A 14,344-nucleotide genomic window follows, 5' to 3' on the forward strand; every position below is an offset into this window, starting at 1 on the left:
GCCAGGAGCCAGTTGCTTCCTCCTGGTCTTCCAGGTGGGTGAAGGGGCCCAAGCACTTGGGCCATCCTCCACTGCTTTCCCAGAGGCCACAGCAGAGATCTGGGCTGGAAGAGGAGAACTGGGGCCCATATTGGATGCTGGCGCCGCAGGTGGAGGATTAACATAGAGAGCCATGACGCTGTGGGCCTGTTTTTAAACTATGGGCAGAACTAGAGAGCAGAAGAACTCACCAGTGTTAGATTTGAACAAAGAAAATTATGACATTTTTGGACTTCTTGTCTTCTGCAGTGCTGAAGTAGATATCAAAACCATATAGAGGGGCCGGCACCATGACACACTACGTTAATCCTCTGCCTGCGGTGCCAGCATCCCATATGAGCACCGGGTTCTAGTCCCGGTTGTTCTTCCAGTCCAGCTCTCTGCTGTGGCTGGGGAAAGCAGTGGAGGATGGCACAAGTGCTTGGGCCCTGCACCTGCATGGGAGACCAGGAAGAGGCATCTAGCTCCTGGCTTTGGATCGGCGTAGCTCCGGCCATGGTGGTCATTTTGGGGGGAGGGTGCGCCATCGGATGGAAGACCTTTCTCTCTGTCTTACTCTCTCTCTGTCTGTAACTCTGCCTGACGCATAAATAAATAAATAATCTTAAAAAAAGCAAAAACAAAAAACAATATGGGAATGATATAAATATAAAGAAGAAAGCCCTATTTTCAGGGAGGAATTATGGGGGTGCAGAATACCCTAAACTCATTGACTGTAATATATGTGATTGGTTTTTCTTTTTCTAGTTTTTAGAAACTGTTATTCAAAGACATTGGAAAACTGAAGTTTTTAAACTTCTTTAAAAACAAGAGTATATTTGGTCATCTTGGTAGTTTTTGGAAATGCATGCTTTGTTTGACATTATTTACAAATTCAGTCGTTCCTCTTAGGAATAAATGTAGAAATGCTTCCATATGCTTGAAGCTGGTCTCATAATTTTGCTAAGAAGGAAGAAGGAAGAATGTAGTTCATAGCAATTTTCACATGAATCCATGTTTAATATGGTGTTTCCTCAAAGTTAGCCAAAGCGACTTTTCTACTGCTCAATTTATTACTCAGGTTGAAAAGATAACATCATATTTTTTAAAATATTAAATGCTTTGTGCTACTTTTAAAAATATAATGATAAAGCTAAGCTAAACTACATTTTATTATTTTGGTTACTTAAACAAAATAAAATGTTAGGTAAGGATTTTATTATTTTTTTTTCCAGATAGACAAGGAAAATCACATAGCACCACTAAAAGTAAATCTTTACTTAATATACGCTAAATTGATCTTCTGTATATAAAGATAATTGAAAATTAATCTTGATGTGAAGGGGAAGTGGAGAGGGAGTGGGAGAGGGGAGCGTTGTGGGGGGCGTGGGGGAGGAAGCTATTGTAATCCATAAGCTGTACTTTGGAAATTTATGCTCATTAAATAAAAAAATTTTAAAAAAAGTAAAAAAAAATAAAGTCAATCTCTCAGATTAAAAAAAAGTAAAAAAAAAGTTTGAGGTTTTCATATACTAAATTCTTTTTTCAAGCAAAAAATTCTAAGATATAATTTTATAAAAAAACCACCTATTCGGGCTGGCGCTGTGGCTCAGTAGGCTAATCCTCCTCCTTGTGGCGCCGGCACACCGGGTTCTAGTCCCGGTCGGGGTGCCGGATTCTGTCCCAGTTGCCCCTCTTCCAGGCCAGCTCTCTGCTGTGGCCCAGGAAGGCAGTGGAGGATGGCCCAAGTGCTTGGGCCCTGCACCCCATGGGAGACCAGGATAAGTACCTGGCTCCTGCCATTGGATCAGCGCGGTGCACCAGCCGCAGCGCGCCGGCCGTGGCGGCCATTGGAGGGTGAACCAACAGCAAAGGAAGACCTTTCTCTCTGTCTCTCTCTCTCACTGTCCACTCTGCCTGTCAAACAAACAAAAAACAAAACAAACAAACAAACAAAGGCCTATTCTGCTCAATAGGTCCCTTTTTTACATTCTTACTTCTACACTGCTGATTGCTGCTGGAGCACAAAAGGCAAAACCAGACAGGAGCTTAGCCAAGTCCCCTGCAGGCCTCCTCCTCCTGCTTGTCTTTTCCCTCCCCCTTCCCTCTCTTTCTCAGTTCCTGCTTCTCTTATCAACTTCATCACAGTCCAGCTCTGTGCTTCCTCTCCTCCACTCTACAGAGGGAGTCAGTCCTCTTCTGATATCACACCAAAGCAGAGCCTCAGTGGAACACCACAGCTCTTTGGCCCATGCAAAGGGCCTTTCAGAAAAGCACAGTCTCTCCCTGGTAAAATAGTTATTCGGTTATAAAGTACAATTACAGATGGTTTCCTTGTAGAGAAAAGTTCCTCTCTAGTCTCAGGGATGAAAGGAATATCTTAAAGAACCGAGGTGTTTCCTTTGATTTCCTGCATGACAGCATGTGTGGATAGGGAAAAGGAGGTGGGTGAATCATGGAATTATTAACAGACATGGGGTTTATGATACCCTGAGCCACCTGTGAATCCTGGATGCTTCCTCCTGGCTGTTTGTTTCTCCTGCCACCTCCAGGAACACAAGAGAGTTAAGAATTGCTAGTAAAGCTTTGCTCTGTGCTTAACTTCATGGAACCAAGCCTGTTTCTCTTGTGTTGAGCATGGTTGTCACATGAGACTCCGTTCTCTAGTAGCTGCTCCTGAAGTAGCTGGGTTTCTCTTTGGTGGTGCTCAGATCTCTATACTCATGCAGGTATGACAGCCTTTCATTGGGATATATTTGATAGCACTTTTTTCCTGTATAAATAAATTGGGTTTCCCACATTCTGTCTAAGACAGGCCTGCGGTTTTTCAGAGGTATCTACTATCCTGTTATCCTTGGGAAATGTTGTTGTTTGTTTCCTAGCAGAGATTAGACAGCTTAGAGAATAGGAAATGGAACAGAGAAGTTTAAACGTCAGAAAATTGATGAGGGAGCCATCATACATGGGCTTTGGAAGATAGACTTACATGAAGGCTGTACTGGGGGTGCTGATTTCCAGATGGTGAAGAGCTGAAAATACGCTTATTTTTCCTTCTTTAGTTTGACCTTTAACAACTATGGATAGGCCATGAGTAGGTTGTATATCCTCTCAGAAATCACAGCTGCTCAGGGGTCAGCCCAAACTATGGTGTTTGGGGGGTTTGGGGCTTATTTTGACCTTGGGGAGATAGCTTATTTTAAGTTGCAATATTTTTTCCTTTCTGTTCCTCACAGATTCATGAAGGTGGCAGGAAGCACAGTGGATGCAGTTACCTGGCAACAGTAGGTATTCACTATTTTTACTTTTACTTATTGTCAGCTGCCATGAAATTAAACATGATTAGTTTTCACCAAGTTAATAATTTTCACCAAGTTCATAAGCTATCATCTTTGAGAAAAACATTTAAAATTAAACCCAAAGCTGTTACTCCAACATTGTAATTTGCTTTATTTTGTTGCTGTAATCAATACACAATTCTTCTTAAGTGCTAAAACTTAACTGAAAAGTGATCGCTGTTAAATATAAGAGTGGGAATAAGAGAGGGAAGAGATGTGCAATTCGGGACATGCTCAAGCTGACTTACCTCAAATGGTAGAGTTAGAAACATACCAGGGGATTCCAATTCAATCCCATCAAGGTGGCATGTACCAATGCCATCTCACTAGTCCCAGTGATCAATTTCTGTTCACAATTGATTGTAATGATAGGACTAAGAACCAAAGGGATCACATAAACAAGAATAGTGTCTGCAAATACTAGCTGATAGAATCAAAAAGGGAGAGAATGATCCAACATGGGAAGTGAGATACACAGCAGACCCATAGAATGGCAGATGTCCTAAACAGCACTCTGGCCTCAGAATCAGCCCTTAAGGCATGCAGATCCGGCTGAAATGCCCATGAGAGTATTTCAAGCATGGAAAGCCAAGACACTCTGGGGGAAAAAAAAAAAACTAAATCAAAGATCTCCACGAGTGAGATCCCAGTGGAAAGAATGGGTCATCAAAGAGGGAGGTATCTTTCTCTGAAGGAAGGAGAGAACTTCCACTTTGACCATGGCCTTGTCTAAATATGATCAGAGTCAGTGAACTCAGGGGGCTTCCATAGCCTTGGCAGCTCATGACAAGAGCCTAGGGTGATTACTGAGGCCCTAAACAAGAGTGTCAATTTGTTAAGTCAACAACAGGAGTCACTGTGCACTTACTCCTCATGTAGGATCTTTGTCCTTAGTGTGCTGTACATTGAGATTTAATGCTATAACTAGTACTTTATGTTTCAGTGTGGGATCAAACTGTTGAAATCTTTACTTAATGTATGCTAAACTGATCTTCTGTATATAAAGAGAAACGAAAATGAATCTTGATGTGAATGGAAAGGGAGAGGGAGTGGATAAGGGGAGGGTTGCGGGTGGGAGGGACATTATGGGGGGGAAGCCATTATAATCCATATTCTGTACTTTGGAAATTTATATTCATTAAATAAAAGTTAAAAAAATAAAAAAATAAAACAAAACACTAACACATTTTAGAGAACTCAGTTATTATGTGCACTCTTCAATTAATCTGTTGCAAGTGAAAGGTACTGTGGATCTAAGCATGCTGCCATTTTCCCTATAGGCTTTTCCTCTGGGGATGAATTTCCTTGTCTAAGAGAGAAAATAGTTTTTAATTGTTCCATATAGCAAATGAAAAGGAAAATAGAAATACTTCATTATATTAATAGCAATAATCTTACTAAGCGCTAAGTGAGTCACTTATGTGAAGCAGGTTAAAAAAAATATAACAGAATAAAGCAGCCTCAAGAGAGGGGATTAACTCTGACAGTCTGAGAAGAAACTTACAATGGCAAAGACCTGTAATTCCAGTGCAACTTGACTTATAAAGATAATTAGTTGATACATAACATTCAGTATTCGCTAAGTCTCCTATGGCATGTGTTCGCATGAATTGTCTCTCCACATTTATTCTGGAATCCTGTCCTTCTTTCCTGCAAGAATGTGTCCCTCAGCATCTTCCAAATCCTTTCCCGTTTAACGTAGTTCTCCCTGTGCAGACCTGTGTGTTCTCCACGATCCGGACCCTCCTCAACCCAGAACTGCGACCACCTTTGCCCGTAACTCTAACCCTGCCCTCCTAGTGCTTAGACTCTTTTTGTCTGTCCTGTTTTAAGTAGCTCGCATTATCCATAATGGATTTGTGGTGGTTGTGAAAGAAGAAAAAATAGATGAAAAAAATTTTTTTATCTCTGAACAGGATTTTGGCTTGTTAGTAATCGGTAATTTGATCATAAAGATAATTATTTTACCCTACATTTACATGCACTGTTACGTTACGTTCAAAACAACAAGTTTCAAGTATTTTCAGAAATTCTTTTCCTTCTTCAGCTTGTTTTCTGAGTCATGGATTGAGTACATTTGAGGCTATTCACATTCTTTTGCTTAAAATCCCACCATATCTTCCCTTTTCACTGAGATCAAAAGCCAACTTCTCTCCTCTGGCCCACTGTGTTTGGCTCTTGCGCCTTCTGATCTCATCTGGTGAACCTGCCCTTATTCATCCTGCACCAGCACACTGGGGGCTCGTGTACATGTCTGCCTCAGGGTCTTTGTATATATACTATTCCTTCTGCCCTAAAATGCTCTCCCCCCACTCGTTGTGTGGCTGGCTTTTTCTCATATTTTAAGGCTCATCTTACATGTCATCTCTTCAGAGAGGACTCCCTGAAAATCCTATCCAAAAAAGATCCTCCATTTAATTATTTTTCTTAGCTCTTTGTTTTTTTCAGTAGCACTTATAGTAACTTACATCTTTTGCCTCATAACATGTTTTTTAATTTTTCCCTTTAATCAGAATGTCACTTATTCAAAATACAAGGTGCTTATTTAAGCAATTATTTATTAGGCATTTACTATAAATAACTATAATAATAATAATAATAGTAACAACAACAACAATGTTCCAGGAACTGTTCTCAAACTTTATATGCCTTATTATATTTGATCCTCACAACAACCAAATGAGGCAGAGAATATTTTTATCTCTATTTTTCTGTAATTTAGATGAAGTCATACAAAAATCAAAGGTTACACAGAAAGTGCCAGTTCTTAGAATTAAAATTGAGTCAGCCTCACGTCAAGGACTACTGTCTTAACTATAACTGCACTGAGAGCAGAACAGTGTCCTTCCACTGCGATCCTGTTCAACATTTTCACTAAAGGCTATCAGGATAGTGTATAAAGCTGAAGCTTGAGGAACTCACAGAATTTGTACGGAGAGATGGTGAGATCAGTGTGAGAATGTTGTTGGCTAAGAGTGCATGGCTTCAGTTGCCATAGCTGGCAGAGAGGGATCTAAGATTTTCTTCTCTGTTCAGGCACACTACCTGACACAGTGGGATGAAGCGAGCATAGCATTCTTTCCTGTAACAGGAAGAGAAAATTTTACTAAATACATTTTGTTTATTGTCTCTTTAGAGCATTGTCCTTGTCTCAAGATGAATATTACACATTTGCAACTACTCAAAACAAGAGATACAAAGCAATACAAAGCAGGCAGGGATTTTTGTTTCTTTTGGCTCCAGGATCAGCACGCATTTGTAGACAACACCTGAGATGTGCCATTTATCTCTCCAACCATATTTTTCATCAGGACTTGGTATAGTCATGAAAGAAACCCAAGAAACGCTAATTAGGAGGACTCGGTGGAAATTAAAGCCAAATGCCGTGTTTCTCGAACTCTGAGGTGAAGATTTCTTTTTTCTTTCTTTCTTTTTTTTTTTTTTTTTTTTTTGACAGGCAGAGTTAGAGACAGAGAGAGAGAGACAGAGAGAAAGGTCTTCCTTTTTCCGCAAGTGGCCACTACGGCCAGCATGTTGTAGCCGGCGCACTGCGCCGATCCGAAGCCAGGAGCCCGGTGCTTCCTCCTGGTCTCCTATGGGGTGCAGGGCCCAAGGACCTGGGCCATCCTCCACTGCACTCCCTGGCCACAGCAGAGAGCTGGACTGGAAGAGGAGCAACTGGGACAGAATCCGGCACCCCAACCAGGACTAGAACCCGGGGTGCCTGCGCTGCAGGCAGAGGATTAGCATAGTGAGCTGCAGCACCGGCCAGATTTCTTAATATGTAAAGGAAAGCAAGAGTCATGGTCAGAGAAAAAAAAAAAGAACTAACATAGAATTTATCATTTGTGACTTTATGGATATATGGATTGCCGGAAGAATCAATTCATTGTTGATGAGCAGATGTTGAACTTGAGTTTGAATAACCAGAACTCTCAGTATGAAAACATTAAGAAATTAACTGTTTTTGTTTGGAAGCTTGCAATTTAGGATTTTCTATAGTTAAAAAAAATTTATTTATTTATTTATTTGAGAGGCAGAGACAGGCAGGCACTCAGGGAGCTCCCATCAGCTGGGAACAATGATTGCAACCCTGGCAGAAGCCAAGATGCAATCCATATTTCCCACATAGGTAGCAGGAACCCAGCTTTGAGTCATCACCTGCTACCTCCCAGGGTATGATTAGTGGGAAGCTGTAAAAACAGCAAAATAGAGCCAGGAGCAGAGCTAGGACCTGAATCTAGACTTGCTATCTGATGTGGGATGCACATGTCTTAACTGCTAGGCCACATGCCTGCCCCTGGTTAACTACATTTTGAGAACATAGATGTATGACTTAATCTTTGGTCCTGTCCACCAGAAAGAGTTAATTAAATGAAGATCTAATTATAAGCATAATGGATAATGGAGTAGTTTGTATCAGAGTAACACTAATATAGATAGCAATGGCAAAAAACTCTAAGTATTGAAAGAAAAAACCCAAAACACTGAAGAGTGATGGAAAGGAGAAGGGACTCCTCCTAGAGGAGCCCTCCAGCCCTACTGCATGTGATTTCCTTGTGTTTGACACTGTGGTTCTTTAGTAATATATGCATCATGAGCTGCCTAGAACTCAAACAGAAATACATGGTTATATTAGCTTGAGGTGTCAGGAAAAGAGATACAGGCAGGACTCTGAGGGTAGCAATCTTAAGGAGCTACAGGAGGAAAAACACCAAACATGCATATACACTTCCAATCAAATCTTTAATCCCTGAAGTGTATATAATCACAAAACACTTTAGAAACCTGGTGAAAGCAACAGCTAGAAGCCTGAAAATTTCTTTTTCTCCCAAGATTAATATTTTATTTATTTTTGAGACAAATCCTTATCTCCAGAACATATAAATATGTTATATTACGTGGCTACACACAGAAACACAGATACATAGTTATCACTATGAAAGAAGGTGAAGGCAGAAAATCACACAGTAAAAGTCCAAAGGAAATCTAAGGTAAACATTAGAAATATTTATGGAAAAATGGCAGGGCCAAGTCGTTACTTATCAGTAGTCACCTTAAATGTAAATGGCCTCAGCTCTCCAGTTAAAAGATACAGGCTAACTGAATGGATTAAAAAACAAGATCCATCTATTTGCTGCCTACAAGAAACACATCTCACCAACAAGATACACACTGACTGAAAGTGAAAGGATGGGAAAAAAAAGATATTCCACACTAACAGAAACTTTTTGTGCCAGTACCAGGCTGTTTTGATTATAACTGCCCTGTAGTATGTCTTGAAATCTGGTACTGAGATGCCTCCAGCTTTGATTAGTTGTATAAGATTGCTTCAGCTATTCGGGATCTCTTGTGTCTCCATCTGAATTCCAGCATCGTTTATTCCATATCTGAGAAGGATGTCCTTGGTATTTTGATTGGTGTCACATTGAATCTGTAAATTGCTTTTGATATTATGGACATTTTGATGATACTGATTCTTCCAATCCATGAACATGGAAGATGTTCCCATTATTTTGTGTCTTCTATTTCTTTTTGTAATGTTTTGTAATTCTCATAGTACAGATCTTTGATATCTTGGGCTACATTTATTCCAAAGTATTTGACTTTTTTGTAGCTGTTGTGAATGAGATTGATCTTAGAAGTTCTTTCTCAGCCCTGGCATTGTCTGTGTATACAGAAGCTATTGACTTTTGTGTGTTGATTTTATATCCTGCCACTTTACCAAACTTTTTTGTGAGTTCTAATACTCTCAATGTATCAATTTTAAATTTTTTCAAAAAGATAAGCTCTTCATTTTGCTGATCTTTTGGGGTTTTTTTGTTTCAATTTTTGTTTATTTCTTCTCCAATTTTATTTATTTCATTTCTCCTACTAATTTTGGGTTTGGTTTGCTGTTGTTTTCTAGGTCCTTGAGATGCATTGATAGCTCATTTATTTGGTGCCTTTCCAATTTTTTGATCTAGGCACTCTACCTCAACCTCTAGTGCTCTGATTTTTTAGAAGTAAGACAGTTTCTTAATTATGCAGGGCAAGGATCTTCCAATTTCTTCTCAGCCAATTTTTCACTGTTGAAAAATATTCAGGATTCCTTCTTTAAGTTATATTAATCATATTTATAGATATTATATTAGAATTAATAAAAATGAAGATTATTTCATTTATTCACATATAAATAATAAAACCAGTATATTTTATACAAATAGCTCACTTTTATGAACAGTAACTATACTTTCCAAAATGAAAAATAAGTTAGAAGGATGGCATTTTATATTTTCACAAATCTCTGTGATTTCTGACTTACTTAAGACAGTGAGATTATTGTATTGTCTTCTGCATTCTATAGAAACACATTGTTTTGGTTTAAGAAAATTTAACCTTATAGAGAGATAGAAGTGGAAAAGGCATAGTATTTGAATATCCCTTTTCCTATAATTTTAAGTATTCTTCTGAGGTACTACAACAAAAACCAAAATGTGAAAGTTTTTAAAGATTATTTACAATGTGGAATATGCAACCATATCATAATCTGACACATTAAACTCCATTGGTTATGTACTTTGAAAAAATCTATTTTTCATGCATGTGTTTGTAAAATCCTGATTTTGTTTTGTAATATCTTATAACATGGTTTTGTTTCATAACCATCCTGTAACATCATATTTGGAAAATATTACTTAACCAAATCATGAGTTATAAAGATTTTCTAGGTGTTGACACATTTTATTATAAAAATCATTATATCACATTTATTAATATCACTACTAACCTAATCATATTTCTTTTCAAAAAATGACAACGTTAAGATGGCAGATACAGATTTTCTTTTTTTTTTCTTTTTTTAACTTTTATTTAATGAATATAAATTTCCAAAGTACGATTTATGGATTACAATGGCTTCCCCCACATACGGTCCCTCCCACCCACTACCCTCCCCTTTCCCACTCCCTCTCCCCTTCCATTCACATCAAGATTCATTTTCGATTATCTTAATATACAGAAGATCAGCTTAGTATACATTAAGTAAGGATTTCAACAGTTTGCTCTCACACAGAAACATAAAGTGAGAAATAATAGATGATTTTTTTTTTAAATGATGATGAAATCAGATCAGACCTATTGTCATGTTTAATCCCAGTGAGAGTCAAGTTGGGAGTTGATAATTTCTTTCTTTCTTTCTTTTTTTTTTTTTTTTTTACAGAGGATCAGTTTAGTATGCATTAAGTAAAGATTTCAACAGTTTGCACCCCCATAGAAACACAAAGTGAAATATATTGTTTGAGTACTCATTATAGCATTAAATCTCAATACACAGCACATCAAGGAGAGAGATCCTACATGAGGAGTAAGTGCACAATAACTCCTGTTGTTGACTTTACCAATTGACACTCCTGTCTATGGCATCAGTAATCTCCCTATGCTCCAGTCATGAGTTTCCAAGGCTATGGAAGCCCTCTGAGTTCTCCTATTCTTATCTTGTTTAGACAAGGTCATAGTCAAAGTGGAGGTTCTCTCCTCCCTTCAGAGAAAGGTACCTCCTTCTTTGAAGACCTGTTCTTTCCACTGGGATCTCACTCACAGAGATCTTTTGCCAGAGTGTCTTGGCTTTCCATGCCTGAAATACTCTCATGGGCTTTTCAGCCAGATCCGAATGCCTTTAGGGCTGATTCTGAGGCCAGAGTGCTATTTAGGACATCTGCCATTCTATGAGTCTGCTGAGTATCTCACTTCCCATGTTGGATCACTCTCCCCTTTATTTATTCCATCAGTTAGTGTTAGCAGGTACTAGACTTGTTTATGTGCTCCCTTTGACTCTTAGTCCTTTCATTATGATCAATTGTGAACTGAAATTGATCACTTGGACTAGTGAGATGGCATTGGTACATGCCACCTTGATGGGATTGAATTGGAATCCCCTGGTATGTTTCTAACTCTACCATTTGGGGCAAGTTAGCTTGAGCATGTCCCAAATTATACATCTCTTCCCTCTCTTATTCCCACTCTTATGTTTAACAGGGATCACATTTCAGTTAAATTTCAACACTTAAGAATAACTGTGTATTAATTACAGAATTAAACCAGTCATATTAAGTAGAACAGACCAAAAAACTACTAAGAGGGATAATGTATTAAGTTGTTCATTAACAGTCAGGGCTATGCTGATCAAGTCACCGTTTCCCATAGAGTCCGTTTTGCTTCAGGAGGTTTCCTTTTTGGTGTTCAGTCAGTTGTCACCGATCAGGGAGAACATATGGTATTTGTCCCTTTGGGACTGGCTTATTTCACTCAGCATGATGTGTTCCAGATTCCTCCATTTTGTTGCAAATGACTGGATTTTGTTGTTTCTTACTGCGGTATAGTATTCTAAAGAGTACATATCCCATAATTTCTTTATCCAGTCTACCGTTGTTGGGCATTTAGGTCGGTTCCAGGTCTTAGCTATTGTGAATTGAGCTGCAATAAACATTAGGGTGCAGACCTCTTTTTTGTTTGCCAATTTAAATTCCTTTGGGTAAATTCCAAGGAGTGGGATGGCTGGGTCGAATGGTAGGGTTATCTTCAGGTTTCTGAGGAATCTCCAGACTGACTTCCATAGTGGCTTGACCAGTTTGCATTCCCACCAACAGTGGGTTAGTGTCCCTTTTTCCCCACATCCTCGCCAGCATCTGTTGTTGGTAGATTTCTGCATGTGAGCCATTCTAACCGGGGTGAGGTGAAACCTCATTGTGGTTTTGATTTGCATTTCCCTGATTGCTAATGACCTTGAACATTTTTTCATGTGCCTGTTGGCCATTTGGATTTCCTCTTTTGAAAAATGTCTATTGAGGTCCTTGGCCCATCTCTTAAGTGGGTTGTTGGTTTTGTTGTTGTGGAGTTTCTTGATCTCTTTGTAGATTCTGGTTATTAACCCTTTATCTGTTGCATAGTTTGCAAATATTTTTTCCCATTCTGTCGGTTGTCTCTTCACTCTCCTGACTGTTTCTTTTGCAGTACAGAAACTTCTCAATTTGATGCAATCCCAATAGTTGATTTTGGCTTTGACTGTCTGTGCCTCCCGGGTCTTTTCCAGAAACTCTTTGCCTGTGCCAATATTTTGAAGGGTTTCTCCAATGTTCTCTAGTAACTTGATGGTGTCAGGTCATAGATTTAGGTCTTTAATCCATGTTGAGTGGATTTTTGTGTAAGGCGTAAGGTAGGGGTCTTGCTTCATGCTTCTGCACGTGGAAATCCAGTTTTCCCAGCACCATTTATTGAATAGACTGTCCTTGCTCCAGGAATTGGTTTTAGATCCTTGATCAAATACAAGTTGGCTGTAGATGTTTGGGTTGATTTCTGGTGTTTCAATTCTGTTCCATTGGTCTATCCATCTGTTTCTGTACCAGTACCATGCTGTTTTGATTACAACTGCCCTGTAGTATGTCCTGAAATCTGGTATTGTGATGCCTCCGGCTTTGTTTTTGTTGTACAAGATTGCTTTAGCTATTTGAGGTCTCTTGTGCCTCCATATAAATTTCAGCACCAATTTTTCCAGATCTGAGAAGAAGGTCTTCGGTATCTTGATTGGTATTGCATTGAATTTATAAATTGCTTTTGGGAGAATGGACATTTTGATGATGTTGATTCTTCCAATCCATGAGCATGGAAGATTTTTCCATTTCTTGGTATCCTCTTCTATTTCTTTCTTTAAGGTTTTGTAATTTTCATCGTAGAGATCTTTAACGTCCTTGGTTAAGTTTATTCCAAGGTATTTGATTGTTTTTGTAGCTATTGTGAATGGGATTGATCTTAGAAGTTCTTCCTCAGCCATGGCATTGTCTGTGTATACAAAGGCTGTTGATTTTTGTGCATTGATTTTATACCCTGCTACTTTGCCAAACTCTTCTATGAGTTCCAATAGTCTCTTAGTAGAGTTCTTTGGGTCCCCTAAATACAGAATCATGTCATCTGCAAAGAGGGATAGTTTGAGTTCTTCCTTCCCAATTTGTATCCCTTTAATTTCTTTTTCTTGCCTAATAGCTCTGGCTAGAACCTCCAGAACTATATTGAATAGCAGTGGTGAGAGTGGACATCCCTGTCTGGTCCCAGATCTCAGTGGAAATGCTTCCAACTTTTCCCCATTCAATAGGATGTTGGCTGTGGGTTTTTCATAGATTGCTTTGATTGTATTGAGGAATGTTCCTTCCAAACCCAGTTTGCTTAGAGTTTTCATCATGAACGGGTGTTGTATTTTATCAAATGCTTTCTCAGCATCTATTGAGATAATCATATGGTTTTTCTTCTGCCGTCTGTTAATGTGGTGTATCACATTGATTGTCTTGCGCACATTAAACCATCCCTGCATACCAGGGATAAATCCCACTTGGTCTGGGTGGATGATCTTTCTGATGTGTTGTTGCATTCTATTGGCGAGAATTTTATTGAGAATTTTTGCATCTATGTTCATCAGGGATATTGGTCTGTAATTCTCTTTCAGTGCTGCATCTTTTTCCGGCTTAGGAATTAAGGTGATGCTGGCTTCATAGAAAGAATTTGGGAGGATTCCCTCTTCTTTGATTGTTCTGAATAGTTTGAGAAGAATTGGAGTTAGTTCTTCTTTAAATGTCTGGTAGAATTCAGCAGTGAATCCATCTGGTCCTGGGCTTTTCTTTGTTGGGAGGGCCTTTATTACTGTTTCAATTTCTGTCTCAGTTATGTGTCTGTTTAGGTTTTCGATGTCTTCCTGGTTCAATTTAGGTAGGTTGCATGTGTCCAGGAATCTATCCATTTCTGATAGGTTTCCCTGTTTGCTGGCATACAAGTCCTTGTAGTAATTTCTGATGATTCTTTTTATTTCTGTGGTGTCTGTTGTTACACTTCCTTTTTCATCTCTGATTTTATTGATTTGGGTCTTTTCTCTTCTTTTTTTAGTTAGTTGGGCCAATGGGGTGTCAATTTTGTTTATTTTTTCAAAAAACCAGCTCCTCGTTTGGCTGATTTTTTGTAATGTTTTT

At 38.9% G+C, this 14,344-nt stretch overlaps 1 protein-coding gene across 4 annotated transcripts in view; it reads left to right on the plus strand.

Annotated features, from left to right (window-relative positions):
- Positions 1–14,344, plus strand: part of HPSE2 (heparanase 2 (inactive)) — a 781,878-nt gene that overhangs the window by 548,096 nt on the left and 219,438 nt on the right. For all 4 annotated transcript variants that reach the window (XM_051824058.2, XM_051824060.2, XM_051824059.2 and 1 more), the window contains one exon: positions 3,252–3,299. In XM_051824058.2, coding sequence (XP_051680018.1) covers positions 3,252–3,299 — 48 coding nt within the window. The remainder of the gene's footprint in view (positions 1–3,251; positions 3,300–14,344) is intronic.

Source organism: Oryctolagus cuniculus, chromosome 15 (assembly GCF_964237555.1).
Source record: "Oryctolagus cuniculus chromosome 15, mOryCun1.1, whole genome shotgun sequence".
Classification (NCBI taxonomy): domain Eukaryota; kingdom Metazoa; phylum Chordata; class Mammalia; order Lagomorpha; family Leporidae; genus Oryctolagus; species Oryctolagus cuniculus.